Genomic DNA, 17476 nt, shown 5'->3' on the forward strand with positions numbered 1-17476 from the left:
GTGCAGAAAATCCTTCTGACCCCCAAAAGGCCAGTTCTGCCTCCGAGTGCTCAAACAAACCATTGGAAGTTAGCTTTAAAAGGAAATTTGGGCATTTCCTTCATGGCTCAGTGGAAGTGAAACTGACTAGCATCCATGAGGCTGTTCGATCCCTGGCCTTGCTCAGTGCGTTAAGGATTTGGAGTTGCCATGAGCTGTGGCATAGGTCGCAGACGGTGGTTCAGATCACGCCTTGCTGTGGCTGTGGTGTAGGCCAGCAACTACAGCTCGGATTCATCCCCTAGCCTGGGCACCTGCATATGCCACACGTGTGGCTCTAAAAAGCCAAAAAAAAAAATTTAAAAATTAAAAAATAAAAAACAATAAAAGGAAATTTGGAAATTTCTAGTCTAAAGATTTGATGCCTTTACATCTAGTGAAACTGAAACAGCAAAGGAGAAGTCCGGCCAAGAGGGCACATATATTTGTGTGGAGGTAGACTCCGAGCCCAGATTTTCTGCTTTCCTGGTCATTTTTCCTCTATAAACCATCTCTATCACCAGCCTTTTTTTATAACAATTTTTTTTTTTTTTTTTTTTTTTGTCTTTTTGCCATTTCTTGGGTCGCTCCCAGGCTAGGGGTCTAATCGGAGCTGTAGCTGCCAGCCTACGCCAGAGCCACAGCAACGCGGGATCTGAGCCGTGTCTGCAACCTACACCACAGCTCACGGCAACGCCGGATCGTTAACCCACTGAGCAAAGGCAGGGATCGAACCTGCACGCAACCTCATGGTTCCTAGTCGGATTCGTTAACCACTGCGCCACGACGGGAACTCCTCTATCACCAGCCTTTAAGCAAATGCATCTCACACCCTTTTGCTCTATGGAGCCCTCCAGGAACGGGGGGAGGGGAGACACTGCAGATTACATACTTCCCCCACCCACATCCAGACTGTCAATCAGGGCTGCTGCTCAGAGCCCTGGCCACAGCTTCCCAGCCTCTGGTCATTCCAGGGATGAGACTGAAGGCAGAGGCCGAGGCTTCCCCAGGAGGCAGGCTGTGGGCAGGTGTGCTGGGTGATGGCCTGGGGAAAGACACCAAGTAAAGTTCTTGGGGCCTCTGAAATCTGAGGTATTTTCTGATTGTCTCTAGATAAATAAGGCTGATTCCCAAGAGGATGCTGACTCCACTGAGATGGGCTTCACTTTCAGGAAAGGGATTGTCACTTGCAGAGAAGGTTGACCTAGAAGCTGAGCAGGAGGCAGAGACCAGCACTGGCTGGAACTGTGCAGACTGACATCGCATCCCACTCCTTCTCTGGCTCTGCAGTTCAGGCAGGTCAGTTAATCGGCAAGGGTCTGTTTTCCCAGGGGCAAGTGAAGGAATTGGACTGGATCAGTGGTTCTCAGGCATGCATGGGGCCAGGAGGGGTTAATTTTCAACCACATAACTCCCCTTGCACAACTTTAATATTTTACTTCACGAAGTGTCCTCAGATTGCCAGCATCAGCATCATTTGGAAGCTTACTAAAAATGCAGAATCAGAGTTTCCCTTGTGGCACAGTGGAAATGAATTCGACTAGTAACTATGAGGTTATGGGTTCGATCCCTGGCCTCGCTCAGTGGATTAAGGATCTGGTGTTGCCATGGCTGTGGCTGTGGCATAGGCTGTCAGCTACAGCTCTGATTCAACCCTTAGCCTGGGAACCTCCGTGTGTCTCGGGTGCAGGTGTGCCCCTCCCAAAGTAGTCTGGGAGTTTCCACTGTGGCACAATGGGATTGGCTGCATTTCTGCAGCAGCAGGACACAGGTTCGGCCCCTGGCCCAGCACAGTGGGTTAAAGGATCTGGTGTTGCTGCAACTGTGGCACAGATTGCAGCTGTGGGCTCAGATCTGATCCCCGGCCTGGGAATTCCATATGCTGTGTCAAAAAAAAAAAAAAAAAAAGAAAATTAGAAAGTGCAGAATTCCCATCGTGGCTCAGCAGAAGCAAATCCAACTAGTAACCATGAGGTTGCAGGTTCAATCCCTGGCCTCGCTCAGTGGGTTAAGGATCCGGCGTTGCCGTGAGCTGTGGTGTAGGTCTCAGGCGAGGCTCAGATCTGGCATTGCTGTGACTGTGGTGTAGGCCAGGGGCTACAGCTCCGATTCGACTCCTAGCCTGGGAACCTCCATATGCCACAGGTGAGGCCTTAAAAAAAAAAAAAAAAAAGAATCTCAGGCCCCACCTCAAACCTACTGAATGGGAATCTGCATATTAACAAGACCCCCAGGGGTAAAGTTTGAGAAGTGTTAGTCTACTGCATCCCCAGGGGACAGAATTCGGTAGGATGTTGGGGAGTGGATCAGGGCATCTGGAAAAGCTCCATGGGTGATTCTATGGGGTGGGAACAACTGGATTATGTCGTTGCTGAGATGCCTTTCAAACCTACACGAAGATGCTGAGCAGTCAGACTCACTAGGGTTGATGGGGAGTGAAGGCTGCTTCTGGTGTGAGGTACAGGGTGGGGTGGTGGGATCGTGAGGTTGCCATAGGACGTCCTTCCAGAAGCAAACATTCAGGCTGTGTGCTGACAGAGTGCGCCCGCGGCGGGCGGGAAAGCCAGTTCACCTTCTGCACTTCCCCGGATGCCCGCTGGGCGGCGTGTTGAGGCCGGAGGAGAGGCCCGCACAGCCCCAGGCAGCAGCTCCCAGGAGGCCTGTTGCCTGTCACTTTCCGGTTCCCGACTTCACTCACCCTCCCTAGAGGGATCCTGCTCCCACTTCCCAGGAGAGGGTGCCCAGAGGGGTCAGCCCAGATATTCTGATTTCCTGAACTCCCTCTCAGCGCCTCCAGGATTGTCCTGCCAGGGGCGCCAGAACTGAAGGGTCAGAGATGGCCTTGGGCTCCATGGAGGGAAAGGGGGCGGGGAGGGGGGCCAAGCCAGCCAGGCAGCATTGCTGCCAGGGCCAGAGAGTGAGCGTTACAGCCCCACCAAAGGCCCCCACTAAGAATGCAGGTCAGCGGGAGGAGTTGCAAGGGGAGGAGGGGTGGCCCCGGTCCTGCCCAGACAGGCCCGGCAGGCCCCGCAGCTGCCCTCCTGTCCCTGGGGACAGTGATGGGGGAGAGGAGGAGAGGACTCGCAGGCTCCTGGGGTCTAAGTCCCCCAGAGCCAGGAAGCCAAAAGAGGAGCCCCAGGGAGTGAGGTGGGCATGAGGTCGTGGGAACTCCACGCCTCCATCCAGGTGTCAAAAGTCCAGCAGCTGATGGAAACAACCCCAACCGATCTGCTTTCCTCCGTGACGCCTAATCATTCTTTTCTTTTCTTTTTTTTTTTTTTTTTTTTTGTCTTTTTGCTATTTCTTTGGGTCGCTCCCGCGGCATATGGAGGTTCCCAGGCTAGGGGTCGGATCAGAGCTATAGCCATGGGCCTACACCACAGCCACAGCAACACAGGATCCGAGCCACGTCTGCATCCTGCACCACAGCTCACGGCAATGCCGGATCGTCAACCCACTGAGCAAGGGCAGGGACCGAACCCGCAACCTCATGGTTCCTAGTCGGATTCATTAACCACTGCACCACAACAGGAACTTCACGCCTAATCATTGATGCCCCATCCCCACGTGGCCTTAAACTTTGGGACCCCAGACTCTCCCTGACAAGTGATGGAACGGGCCAACTTGGGTACTAGATTTGGCTCTGAGAAATTGGGTGAGGGTTAGAGTCGGGGAAGTAGGAATCCCGCTAGGGTAGATGATAGCTTTGGCCAAGGTGTAAGATGGGAAGGGTGAAAAAACACAATCACTGCCTCCGCACCCTTGGCACCAGAAACTGATCCTATGCTACCATTCCTAGCTCTGGGGCTCTGCAGACCCAGAGGGGAAAAAAAACTCTTTTTTTTTTTTTTTTTCTTTTTTTGCTTTTTAGGGCCCCACCCGGGGCATATGAAAGTTCCCAGGCCAGGGGCTGAATTGGAGCTACAGCTGCCGGCCACAGCCACAGCCACAGCCACAGCCAAGAGGGATCCGAGCCATATCTTCGACCTACAACCACAGTTCACAGCAATGCAACACTGGATCCTTAACCCACTGAGGAGGCCAGGGAGTGAAGCTGCAACCTCATGGTTCCTAGTCGGATTCGTTTCTGCCACGTCACGGTGGGAACTCCAAGGCCTTTACTCTTTGACGCTTGTGGAGCACCAACTGCACATTGGGCACCGAGCAGCCTCGGAAAGTGCATGTGTGCCTCCCTGAGGGGGCCCGATGCGTCCAGTGAGGTACCTCTGGGCACACGGCGATTGTGTAACTGTGGCGGGTCTCTACTCTAGCTGGGAGTTGCAGTAGGAATCTTTCCTTCATACTTTCCAGCTGGGCGGGAGCCCATCAGATAATCTTGGCTGCCTTTCATCGCCTTGTCCCTGATAGGGATCATCCTGGGTGAAGAAATCGCTGTCGGTCACCCCCACCTCACTCACAGCCAGAAGGACTGATTGACACACACAGACACACACCCCGACCAGGCGTGGGGTGAGGGGGCCAACGGGCCGGCCAGCTCCGGGAAGGGCAGGGAACCAGCAATTCTTGGCAGGGGAGGTGACAGAGAGGGCTTACATGTGGAAGAGGAAGGAAAGCTCTAGAACCTTCTCGTCTCCACAGGTGAAGACCACAGTCAGCCCAGCTCTCCATCCCTGAGGGAGCCCCACCTCCTCCTTTTCACCAACAACCTCAGGGCAGGATCGGACCCTTCAATCAGCTCTGCTCTGCCCCAAACAAAGGGAGGTGAGGTTGCCCAGGGCTGCAGGATCAAAGAGAAGTGTCCACCCCACCTGGCGGCCAGTCTGGTCCTCACTGCTCGGAGACCCTGGGTCAAAGAGGAAACCAGGAGTTCCTGTCGTGGCTCAGTGGTTAACAAATCCGACTAGGAACCATGAGGTTGCGGGTTTGATCCCTGGCCTCGCTCAGTGGGTGAAGGATCCGGCGTCGCCGTGAGCTGTGGTGTAGGTTGTAGACACGGCTTGGATCCCACCGTTGCTGCAGCTGTGGTGTAGGCCGGCAGCTGCAGCTCCAATTCAACCCCTAGCCTGGAAACCTCCATATGCCGTGGGTGCAGCCCTAAAAAGACAAAAGACGGAAAGAAAGAAAAAAAAAAAGAAACCAGAGCTGGAAGACAAACGAAGCAGTGATGTGGCTGACGACTTTATTATGGCATAAAAAACACAGGCTGTTTCTTCTTCCTCCTCCTCCCCCCAAAGTGGGTTCACAGCAGTTAAAGAAAAAAAAAATCCTACATTTCTCCTCTAGGGGGCTGCCTAGAAGGGGGCAGACAGCCAAGCAACCTAGGTCTAGAAAAGAGGGGAGCAGAAGGAAACCTATCCAAAGCCCTCACCCACACACCTTAGAGCTCGGGGCCTCTAATGGGGGGAACATCTGTGTGCTCCCCCCCCCTCCACCGACACCCACTGGGGAGTTCCCCTGAGAATGGTCACTGGTGGCACAGGGCGGGGGTGGCTGGTTTCGATGGGTGGAGGACAAAGGCATCCTACACCCAAGGTGCCCTCCCTCTCTCCCCCTCCTCCCCCTGGCCGGGCAACGTGTGAGCACCGCCAGCCCTCTTCTGACCCCCAAGCCTCTCAGCAAGAAAAGGGACCTCTGCTCAGAGGCGCAGGAGGTAGGGAAAGAGGGAGCAGAAAGCAAGAACGTTCGTTCTTAAACCACCCCAGGTCCATGAGTCCCTCGAGGAGAGCCGCGCTTTCCCTCTTAGGAAGGGCTCTTTTCTACACAAACATATTCCCACCCAGATCCCAGCCCTACTTCCCAAGAGCGCCCAGTCCTTGCACTGGGCCCCAGCATCCCCAAGGAAGGAAGATGCTGTTGGTCTAGACCCCAGGACCTTGGCTGGGGTGAACAAGATGAGGTCTCCCTGGCTGAAGACCCCAGGCTCAGTAGAGAAACACACACACACACACACAGGAACACACACATACATAAGTACATACAATGCACACACGTGTCCTAATATTAAATAAAATACCCTTTGCTTATAACTTAAAAAAATCAATACACAACTAATCCTCGCATAGGGCTCTGGGTGGAGAAGGAAGGGCAGGGGAAGGGGAGTTGGGGGAGCCTTTTTTAAGGCCTCCCACCTGGATCCTGGGAAAGCCCACTAGCTCCAGGGTCCTGTGGCCCACCAGACCCTTCCCCCATCAGCTCTCTTCCTTTTGCCTGGCTCAGCCTCTGCCGGGCTTACCCCCTCCCCATGTTCCCCACTCCATGGTTACAATTGGGATGTATTTCTAGATCTAAAGAAAGGGACAGGGACAGCTGTCTGGACATCCCTGCAGAAGGCAGGCCCCTTCCAGTGAGAGAACAACATTCTTCACCTGGAAGGGGAGCTTCCTCCAAAAGATGAGCTGGGAAAGAGCTTCCTAACACACTCTACGGAGGGGGCAAGGCTTGTGGGCAGTGGGGAAGGGGAGGGCCCGGCTAAAGAAAGAGAGGGGCTTAGCCTCTCCCGGAGGAGAACCGCCAGGCAGGGCCAGAGTCCTCCACTAACCACTGCGGGTCCCTCTGCTGGGACACCCCCACCCACTCCCACCCAAACCCAGGTAACCCTCCCCCTTCCAACCCTAAGGGGAAGGCAAATGCGGAGGGATCTAGGGTGAGGAAATACATCAGCTGGGAAGCAGGGGCTCCTGGCCGTCTGAAACGCCTGCAGAAGGTGACAGATGAGAGTGGCCTACTCAACTTTATTTTTATAAAGACCAAGGGGCTTAGTTCCACTCCCTGACCAAATCTCTTTCTCTCTTTTGAGAAGGGACTTCCTTGCTCAACTCCCACATTTAGAGCTCTTCTCCTCCACCCCACTGTTCCGGCTGGAAGCCCTCGCTCATTCGGGCCCTCTTCCCCTCTTCCTTCACGGCTCCATCAGACTGGGTCTGGAAGGCTTAATAAGGAGGCACATCAAAGGCGTTATTTCCACTGGGACAATCCTCCCAGCCAGATAGAAACTCCTCCCTTAGGGGGGACCCCCCCCCAGCTTCTGCTACCCCATCTCGGCTCTCCCTCAGGATAGAAGCACTCTAAGGGGGATGAAAGGGACCCGGGCCGCAGGGCGGCTTCGGAGACCCTTTTATGTCCGGGTTCCCAGGCACTAGGGACGTGTCCAGACAGCTACTCCCAGCGCCCGGGGCGGCCCCACTCCTCTCTGCTCCAGGGACGCGCTGTCTCCTCCAGCCTGTCCCTTCCGCCCTCCAGACGCCGCAGGAGCCTTAGGGGTACCCCAGCCCAACCCCTAGCCCAGGGGCCTGAGTGAAAGAGCGAACAAGGCAAGCACTGGAGGGCATGTGCAGCTCCTCCCGGCCCAGCCAAACAAACGCATCCGTCCCATCTAGCCCCAGAGACTAAGCAACCCCCAGCGCCCCGGTTCCCCGATCCCCGCACCACTTTTCCTCCCTCTCAATAAATAACCACTTTCTCTTCTTACTCAAGCCGCCTCCCAAAGGCAGCAGGCCAGAGGACTCTCTTCTGACAGCCCTAGGGGAGACCAGCGGGGAGGCGGGACCGAGGAGCTCAGTTGGAGGGAGCCGAGCTGCCCTCGGCCTCGCGCTTGCCTTTGCCCCCGGCGGGCTCTGCTCCGCCGGCCTTGCCCTCGCCCGCCGCTGCCGCCGCTCCGGCAGCCTCCTCTTTGGCGCCCTCGTGGGTTTTCATGTGTTTGGCCAGGTGGTCGCTGCGCATGAACACCCGGCTGCAGACTGCGCAAGGGAACTTCTTGGTGCCGGTGTGGGTCTGGAGGTGGCGCTGCAGCTCGTCGGAGCGCGTGAAGCGCTTGCCGCAGAAGAGCCAGTTGCACACGAAGGGACGGTCGCCGCTGTGCCAGCGCAGGTGCGCCTTCAGGTGCGACGTCTTGGCGTAGGCTTTCCCGCAGCCCGGGATATGACAATTGTGCAAATGCTTCTTCTTGCCTCCATCGGGCCCGCACGGAGCCCCCAGTCGCTCCGCCTCCAGGCAATTGGGACAGCGGCACACGGTCTGGCCTGAGCTGCGGGGCACTGACCGCCGGGAGCCTTTGGGCCGGGCCGCCCCGTCGAGACTGGTATCCAGCCCCTGCGATTCTGGGGCGGCCGCTTCCAAGGCCTTCGCCCCGTCGGGAGGCCCGAGGAGGTGCTGCCCTCCCGCGGCTGGGAGGAGGTGGTGCGGGTGTGGGTGGGGCGGCGGGGCACAAAGCTGATGGTCTCCGACGTAGCCCCCCAAGCCGGCCTGAAGCGCCCCGGGGTGGCCAGGTGACGTCAGGGCTCCCTGAGTGTGGGGGAGGTCCATCCAGCTGGTACCCGGATGAAGGTCCCACCACGAGCCATCCTCGGTGCCTGAGTGTGTCGGCCGGAACCACGATTCGTAATGGTGTGACATGTCCGGCTGCAGGAGCTTGGAAAAGGGTCCCGGGGCCAAGGGACTGTCGCTTTCCAGGTCCTCGCAGGTTACCCGAGAGGAGGCCCCCGGCAACTCATAGCCCTGTGAGAAGTCCACCTCGGGGCCCAGCGGGAGGCTCTGCAGCTCTCCAGGCTGCAGCGGGGAGGGGTAGTCCCCAGCCTCCGGGCTCGTGTGGCCCTGGTATGTTTGCAAAGGCTGCAGGTCGAGGCGCGGCGGGGAGGCGGGAGGCGCGTCCGTGTGCTGGCTGCCCAGAGAGCCACAGACAGCGGTTAGCATTGCCGGGATCCGGGGTGGGGGTCAGGGATGGTCAAGGACACCTCAGGTGGGACCTAAAGGAAGCAGAAAAGAGGTGAGGTGAGCAAAATAACTGGCTCATATTCCATCCTAGCCCAGATCCCCTCCCTGCCAAGTGCTCCTCTCCCACCCCCAAGTGAAAAAGAGGAAAGCACCCCTGGGTGGGGACTAAAGATCAGTTAAGAGAATCTGGGAGTGCTAAGGGTTGAGGGTTTGAGGTTCTCTGTATGTGTATGATGGAAGTCAACCTTTTCCTAGGTGGTCCCTCCTATAAGACCCAGCTCATCTTGGGAGTTAGGTTGGTCCCAGACTGACAGGTCGAATACTCCTAGAATACAGTGCTAGAACCATCTGCGCACTCCAACTGCCCAGGCTGGTGAAGGGGCAGTGGCATTGCTCCCATCTCCCCCCTCGGACCTGCTCCCAACCCAAATGGAGGCTCTAGATCCATCTCAGCTTCCCCAGTTTAACTCAGGACACAGCTGGGGAGGGGGAGGCAGGCATTCTAACCCAAAGCTTCAAGTGACCTGACTTCCCAAAGTGCAAAGCAGGTTCTGAGGTTTTGGGGGGAAAAAAAGAGCCCTCCTTCCATCACTGAGGCACGAGGCACGCTCAGTGAAAAATGGCATTTCTCTGCTCTGCACCACTCCCCCCACCTCCCTGCCTGGCTGGGTTGCCTCAGCACCACCAAACCTACCCCCATGCCTGGCCCCCACCTCTTTCCCTCTACTTGGGGCTTCACCTCCCTGGGGTCCAGCTGCAGGGCCAGTTCCCAGAGTGCTTCTCCCCACCAGGGAAAGCTAAGCACCCCCTTGCCCCCCCCATCCTAACCCACACCAAGTGTCCAGCCGGCTAGCTCTCTGGCTGCTACCCAGCTCTCCTCCAATCTAGGGGAGACCCAGATGTGAAGGTTGGAGGGGTTTGCTTCCCCAGAGAAAAGAGGTCAGCCAGCAAGCTCAGGAAGAGAAAATTGCCACCCCTTTAAGGGATGCAGGGACAGAGTGGGGGAAGCAACAGGAAATTGCCAGAATCATACCGAAATTAAGAGGAAGAATCACCCAAAGAGATTATAGAGGGGCTGCATGCTAGGCCTGGATCATTTTTAGGAGCCCTCCAGATGATTCTAACATGCAGCCAGGGGTTGAGAATCACTACTCCAGGCCAATCCTCTCATTTTACAAGAGGAAACTGAGGCCATATTTGAAGTCACTTGAAAAAAGACATTTATTCATTCAAATCAGCAAATATTAAAAAAATAATAAAGGGAGTTTGTGTACCTCTGTGAACCAAGTCTCTCTACTCCTGGTCTGTTACTCTTTCCCTAAACCACCGGGAACCTAAAGACACCCCACCACCACCACCACCACCCACCTCTTTCTCCACCACAAACCTGTCACTTGAAGATCAGCCTCATCTCACCACCTCTCCCTAAGATCTGGGAGCCCTGCCCTGGTGCCTGGGGTGTGTGGCTTTGGGTGCCTCGGCCTTCTCTGATGGCGGGGAGGAGATGCGGTGATTTAGAGCAGGGACTTTTCCTTCCCAAAGCCAAATTCAGATGACCCTACCACCTTTGGCTTCTGGGACTTGGGAGGTGGCCCTGGCAGTCTGGGAAAGGGAGGGAGAGGGGGACTGGGGCGCCAACTCAGGCTCCTGCCTTTACCACAAGAAAGGAACCGGGTGAAGCAGCAGCAACCGAGCCTCAGGCCCAGGCGGGGCAGCCCAGAAGGGGCTGGGCGGGAGCAGTGAGTCCTGGGACCCTAATAGCTTTTGGCGCCTGGGAACGGCCCCGGGGCTTAGGGGGTGGGGAGGCTAACTACAGAGGCTCCGGAGTGGCCTCTCCCGACACACAGGGCCAAAGAGCCCAATCCTGAGATGCACTAGCCTAGCTGCCGAGATCTCGGAAGGGAGACAGCCAGGCGCGTACCCGACCTGTCGCTCCCCAAGGCGGGAAGGCAGGTAGAGTCACCTTCCTTCCCCCTTCCGCCGGCTGCCTCTCCCATCACCTGTGCTCAGGTGGTCAGGACTTCCGTACTCCCGGTCCTCAGGGTTCCAGTCCTCCAGTTGTCCCAGTCGCTCCAGTTGCCCCAGTCTCCGGCCTCGCCCGTCCGCCCCGTTTTCACTCCGCCAGGGCTCTAAGCCCCTCGGAATCTTTCGGACCACCTTTCCCGAGGCCAGAGGAGGCTACGGCGCGTTCCGGGCGCGTCTTTCCGAAACCAGCCGCGATGCGCTCACCCCTCGCCGCCCCAACCCGGGCTCCTACCTCGAGGCTGCGCCCGGGCTCAGGATGCCGCAGGCTGGTGCGCTCCCAACGGGCGCTCGTGGGCGAGGGGCAGGAGCAGAGGGCGAGCCGGGGCCGCGACGAGACCCGGGGCGGGCGGCGGCGGAGGAGGGGCAGAGAGAGGCGGCGGGAGGGCGGAGGGCGGGCGGGAGCCGGCGAGCGAGCGAGCGAGGCCAGCTCCGCCCGTGACTCACCGCGCTCTCTGCCTTCATCCTCGGTCCTGCGCTCCTTTTTCCCCGAATTCGCGGCCCCGCCCACCTCACCTGTGGGCCGCCTTTAACCCTTGCGGGCTCGGCCAGACGGCAGGCCGAGCGCGGCTGGCCGGCGGGGAGGGGGCGGGGGGGGAGGAGGGAGGGAAGGGGGGTAGAGATCGCAAACTAGGTCGCACCACGCCCCCTCCCTCGCTCCTCCCTGGCCCCTCCGCTGCCGGGGCGAGGGGCCTGGGCGGAGTGTTTCCCAGGTTTGGGGGCCCGCCCCATCGAGGGCAAAACTGCCCTCGAGCCGGCTGGGTCTGGCGGGGACGCAGGACTCAGACCCTCGGGGAATGGAAGAGAGGGCGGGCTCCGGAGGTGATATTGAGTCACCCTAGGGCCTCGTTTGCCTCGACGGCCCTCAACCCACCTGTCCCGGCCGGGTAGCAATGCCCCAGAACTGAGAGGAAAGAAGGAAACAGGATGGAGCGCCAAGCATGTGTCCGGTCTACCCCCAGGCCCGGGCTGTGAGAAGTTGATCTTGGCCGCTGCTCTCCTTCACCGTGCTCCCCGCCGCTTCTTTCCGCCACTACCACCTACCCCGGTCCTTTGCTCTCTCTTGCTTTCCGCCTTTCTTTCCCCCCGCCGCTCACCTTTTGGGGATAACCTCCTCCTCTCCTCTCCTCTCCTTTCCTCTCCCTCTCCTCTCCCCTCCCCACCTCACTGGCCCATCTCCACCGGCCCCCCTGAGCCCTCACTCCCTATCCATCCTTAGGCAGCAACCCTAGCGTCTGCCGGGTCTGCCTCTCAAATACGCCTGCGCTTCTCTCGGTCCCGAAGGCTCTCAGCCCGCGCCCCGCCACCCTCGCCCTCGCGCACCCGGCTTTGAAAGTTGGGGCAGGCGCCGAATAGCCCTGGGAAAGGACACTTCTGCCAAGATCTGAGCGACTCCTCGCCACCACTCCTCCGATTCTCACTTGAATGTCTAAACCCGAGGCTCATAACTTTAGGGAGGGGTCTTGGATTCCTTTGAGGAAAAACAACTGCGCACACACAGTGCAACCCTTCTGCAGAATTTCAGGGTTTTTGCGACACCCACCGAAAAACGTCTTTCAGGATCGGAGTTAGTTGAGAAACCCAGCGCCAGTGGGTAGGGGTGTACCTTTCTTCTCCCCACCAGGCTGGCCTGTTCGCCAGGGTACCTACGAAGCTGCCTTCCCGGTGGGTGCTTCTTACCCACTGCTTTGACCTCCTGAAATGACCCTTTTCTTGCAGGTGGAATTCTGATGAACTTGCTAATTTTTTCCTCGTTGCGCCCGTTGACTTTCCCTAGGCGCTCTGCCTTCTACTTTTTAAATTTCGTTTTTATTTTTGCAGTCTATTTCGTACAGCCAAGAGCGGACTTTAGGCTGATTCAGTTTCACTGGTCAGCCGCGATTCCACCACGGTCAGATTACCTGTCTGGCATTCGAAGTGCAACTAGAAAACGGCTGACCTGAAGCCACCAGGCACTTGAAAATCAATCTTTTCGTGTGTAGCCCCCCACCCAATCATACACGTCCTCATACCCAGAATCAGTGTCTGATTCATCTCTAAATCTCTCTTTTCAAAGACTCATCTGGACAACCTGGGTTCAAGTTGGGTGGGTTTCCTGGGGCTTAAAGGAATTGATGTTCCTAAAACACTTCGGCCCGTGGGGCCCCCCGGGGAAGTTCCCAGTAAACGGAAGTTATCGTTGGTAGTGTTATAATTATTCAGTAAGTTGGTTCCCAGCAAATATTTGTTGGATTAAGGTATAGGCACAAAGATCTTTGGGCTAGAAGTTGACAGACCTAAATTCTAGCTCCAGCTCTGCACTTGCTAAGCTCATCTGGCAGGTCAGGTTGCTCTGAGCCTCAGTTTCCTCCTAGGTGAAATGAGGTTAGAGCAGCCGCTCTGTGGGGTGAAGGAAAGGCACTTAGGAAGCGGAGAGGTGCCTCCCAGATGTCAGGGACTCTGCTTTCTGATCAGTCGGATTTCCTTCCCGATTCTTGCCCCTGAGATATAGATTCTCAAGAATGGCTCTGATTCTTTGTGGCCGCGGCCAAATTGACAACCCTCTGTGTCCCACATGGCTTTATCTCTGAGTGCTCAGCCTGCAAATCTTGACTTTATTGAACTTACACCTCAATTCACAGCTGAGTCTGGAACAGTCAGGGGCTCTCATCTCAGAGCCTAGGAGCCCGCTACTCAAATTCCCGGGCTAAGTCTAGTTCGAGGTCTAGGAGTTCTCTTCCTCCTCCTCCCTCAGCCCACTGGCCTCTGGTTGTTCCCTTAAGGTGCTAACTCCCAAGCACAGATCAGACTCTGAATGGGAAAAGAGTCCCTCCTCCCATTTATTTATAGGCATCAGATAGTCTTATCTTCCTAGCTCCTTCCGTCTTTCTCTGGAAAGCAACGGGGAAAGGGATCCAGCCTCTGCATAGTAGACATACCACCCCCATTTTCACCCCAGGCCCCTGTTAACCCCACCTTGTCCTGACCCGAAGCCATCTGTGTTTTCCAGAAGCAAAGACCCTCCACCTGTCTGGGACTCATCATCATGAAATTCAACAGCAATGCAGTTATCTCAGCAAACCCAGCCATTCTGATTTCCGGCCCTGCCTAGATCTCTGCCTCTCTGAGTCAGGGCACTGTCTTTCTTCCAGATTCCCCCTCTGCTTTTGTTCCATTGACTCCAGCCCTTCCAACTGCCCAATGCTAGATGTTTCTTTCCCTAGTGGTGCTCATGATCTGATGCTGACGTGACTGCCAAGATCACCACTGCCATGGTCTTATCTCAGAGTTGAACCAGGCAGCCCACTGAGATCTGCCCATGACTGGGGCCATTTCTAGTCCCTTCGCTCATTCCCTGCAGCTGTAAGTAGACAGATTTTTGCTGCAAGTGTCTATCTCCCATTCTTACCAGCCCTCTCCTTCTCACGCCTCATTTATAATCAACAATCCACTTTGTACCCAGAGAAGCCATGTTCATCTCCCTGCTTATCATAACCAGCTTTTATTTATTGGGCACCTACTCCATTCCATGTGCTTCGCACAAATATCTCTAATTCTCATGAGGATGCAGCAATAATGCAGTAGTTATTATTATCCTCCCATTATACAGATGAGGAAGCCAAGGATTGAGGATGTTAAATGACCTGCCCAAGGTTACAAAGTTGTTAAGAGACAGAGAAGGAAACTGAGTCCAGATCGGTCAGGATCTAAAGCACCTGTTCTTTCTGCTATTCCATCCAGCCTCACTATGGCAGCCGGGATGGCAGTGGCAGTCCAGCTCCCATAGATCCTAAGGGTGGAAAGCTCGAGAGGATGACACTCTTAAACTGTTCTCCAGATCAAAGCCATCATGACCCTGAGTTCCATTGGACAAGCTGGTCCCATCTTGGGTTGGATTGCTGCGGTCCCTCCCAAACCTCAACTGTCCCTCTGTGGAGATTGCACGGTGAGACTGTCAAAGCTGGTCTGCCCATAAAAATTGTCTAGTGCAAGCCCTCATTTTGCTAGCAGAGAAATTGAATCCCCGAACAGGGAGGCAAGTAGCTCAAAGTCCCACCATAAGGGAATTCCCTTTGTGGCTCAGAGGAAACAAATCCGACTAGTAACCATGAAGACGCGGGTTCCATCCCTGGCCCCGCTCTTGGGTTAAAGGATCTGACATTGCCATGAGCTCTGGTGTAGGTTGCATACGCCGCTCGGATCCCCCGTTGCTGTGGCTGTGGTGGAGGCTGGCAGCTGTAGCTCTGATTCCACCCCTAGTCTGGGAACTTCCATAGGCTGTGGGTGCAGCCCTAAAAAGCCAAAAAAAAAAAAAAAAGTCATACAATAAGTTAGAAGCAGAGCGGGAACCTGAACCCCAACCTCCTGATTCCTAGTCTCCTAGTTGCTCGCTTCTCTATGCCAACCCCCACCTCCAGGCTGCACTCAGCCCACAGCCAGCTGGCGATCAGGAACCCTAACCCATTCCTCACACCCCCTTCTCTCCCCCACAGTCTCCCAGAGAAACCGGACAGGGTCCAGAGTTGGAGCCAAGCAGTTTTCTTTCACTCATCCTTTATTCACTGAACTAACACTTACGGAGCGTCTAGCCGGGGCCAAGCACTACTTTGGGCACTAATTCTGTTATAAACCCAAATATCCTCAGCATCCACACCCACTCTCAGTCTGAAAGATGAGCCCAGCTGAGGCTAGTGCATCTGTATGTTGGTGTGGGGGGGGGGTATGGGGGTATGTGTGTATCTACAAATGTGTGTGTACCCACCCAGCCTGTAGGTACCTTTAGGACTTGAACGTGGGTGTCTGTCCTCTCTCCTCTGCCATAAAGGGCGTCCCCCACAGGGGTTTCTCCCTGTGCTATCATGCATGAACTTCCATGTGGTGAGTGTGCGCCCTGCATTTCTATTATTTTAACCCATCTTTTTTCTCAGAATAAAGTCCCCAGTTATCTAGCAACTGGTGAATCCCCACTCTCCTTCTCCCTCAGAGCTCAGCCCAGTCCAAAGCCCTTCAAGAAATCTTCTTTCCTTCTCCATGCAGACCCCCTTCCCTCTCATGCCCCCCCCTTCCCCAATCCAGAGAGAATCAAGCCTTTTAACCCCTTCTCAATGGTCCCCACTTTAGAATGGAGACCTGATCATCTATGTCCCCTGAACTGGACAGGGAACAGCCCCTCTTACCAGTCCATGGAGCCCAGAGATGGCAGCAGCAGTGAGGGGCAATTGGGGGGTGACGGAAGAGCCAGGCTTTATAAAGGAGGCAACAGTCAGAGCCAGAGGGGGAGGTGAGAGACTCGGGCAAGGATGCTGCCAAGTCCTCACGGCCTCGGAAGCTTTTAGGATAATCCAGGAAACAGTGGCCCCCGGCTCTCCTGGGGGAGCGGTGGGGGTGAGATCTGAGTCTCTGAGGTCTGCCAGAAAGGAGGATTTCATCTGGAAGAGGCAGCTGGGGGTGGGGGTGAGGAAGGGGGGGGAGCAGGACATCCTTCCCTCCCCAGAAGTTGTGGAAGAGGGACAAAGTGGCTCTTACAGGATGGAGGAAATGAGAGTATGGCCAGCGGAGAGAGCTGGGCTGGCTGGAACTCTCCAAATTCCATCCCCTCCTTTTGTTTCCTCCATGGACATGGTGGGGAAGAAAGAAGAACCACTTTTAAGACCTGACACACACACACACCTCTTCGAGTGGTCCCTCTCTGCAGAGTTCCCCAGTGGTGTTCCTGGCTACTCTGGCAGCTGAGAGGGGTCTCTCCTTTCTCTGCTGGGGCCTTGTTTCTTCCCTCTTTTCTCTGTCCCCTTTTCAATTGCTTCGCAACCTGGAACCACCAGGAGGATCCAATGTAATCCACCTCTTGGGTCCGGGATCTCTCTTGGTCAAATATAGAGGGCAGACCCTCTCTCTGACTTCAGACAGGGTGGGGCAGCTTGGGATGGACAAGAAAACACCTAGGACCAGAGGCAGAGCCCAGCCAAGAACGTCCATAGACAGTTCAGGAATCCCAGAACGCCAGGAGGGTGAAGAAGCTGGAAACGTGGCCTGGAAAGGGAGAAGGGGCCTGGAGGTGCATTCTTAGGTGGGTCCCCGTGGTCCCCAACTATGTCCGTGAACTTAATTTCAGGGTGCTTGTGAGTTTAGGTGTGCTGGCTAACAGGAGTGTACCCTGGAGCAGAGAGGGTCAGAAGACCAGGAAGGGGAAAGGAGATGAAACAACAAGACCAGTTTCCCCAAAGCTCTCTGAAGCTAGGAATTCTGACCTACATAGAAGAGTGGCCTGGAGACGTTTCACGTGACCACTCTCAGCCGTAGCCCAAAGCCCTTGGCACTGGGGACAGGAGGTGCTGTGTATCCCCCTACATGCACACAGATCCCAGGAGCCCAGGGCGCTCATGCCACCTCCCCCACCAAGTCTCCCGCAGGCTGAGTTAGGGTGTCTTCACCCTGAACTCTTGTCTTGCTCCTCCCCCACACCCCCAGAAATCTCTAGACTGGGGATTCCCAGTCCCTTCATTAGCTTTTCAGTAATTATCCTGTAAAGGTCCTGACAGGTCCTTCCTCTACCCATTTCAGAGATGAGACCCATTGAGGCCCTTGAAGCTCAGCAGAAAGCCACCCATCAGGCAGGAGAGCTTTGAGTGGTGGGAGGCTTAGGAGGCAGAGCTGCACCCTTTCCTTTAATCCCTGGCAAAATTAAGAGGACAGGGCCCGAGTACAACTCCCTGGGGGAGCCCAGGCGTCAGGACAGAGGCAGGCTCCAGGGAGGGGCTTCCCTGGCCCTCCCCACCTTCCAGCCCAG

At 56.0% G+C, this 17476-nt stretch overlaps 1 protein-coding gene across 2 annotated transcripts; it reads right to left on the reverse strand.

Annotated features, from left to right (window-relative positions):
* On the reverse strand, window positions 5114-11173 carry SP6 (Sp6 transcription factor). 2 transcript variants are annotated; one of them, XM_021067083.1, is made up of 2 exons: window positions 10946-11173; window positions 5114-8720 (listed from the first exon to the last, which is right to left on the reverse strand). In XM_021067083.1, the coding sequence occupies exon 2, from the start codon at window positions 8665-8667 to the stop codon at window positions 7534-7536; it is 1134 nt and encodes a 377-aa protein (XP_020922742.1). In that variant the 5' UTR covers window positions 8668-8720; window positions 10946-11173; the 3' UTR covers window positions 5114-7533. The 2 variants fall into 2 exon arrangements, with proteins under 2 accessions (XP_020922742.1, XP_020922741.1); XM_021067082.1 differs by having other exon boundaries at window positions 10689-11173.

This window comes from Sus scrofa, chromosome 12 (genome assembly GCF_000003025.6).
Source record: "Sus scrofa isolate TJ Tabasco breed Duroc chromosome 12, Sscrofa11.1, whole genome shotgun sequence".
NCBI lineage: Eukaryota > Metazoa > Chordata > Mammalia > Artiodactyla > Suidae > Sus > Sus scrofa.

Excerpts from the sequence above, each read along its gene's own strand:
- SP6 (XM_021067083.1), bottom strand. The coding sequence starts at position 8,667 with ATGCTAACCGCTGTCTGTGGCTCTCTGGGCAGCCAGCACACGGACGCG.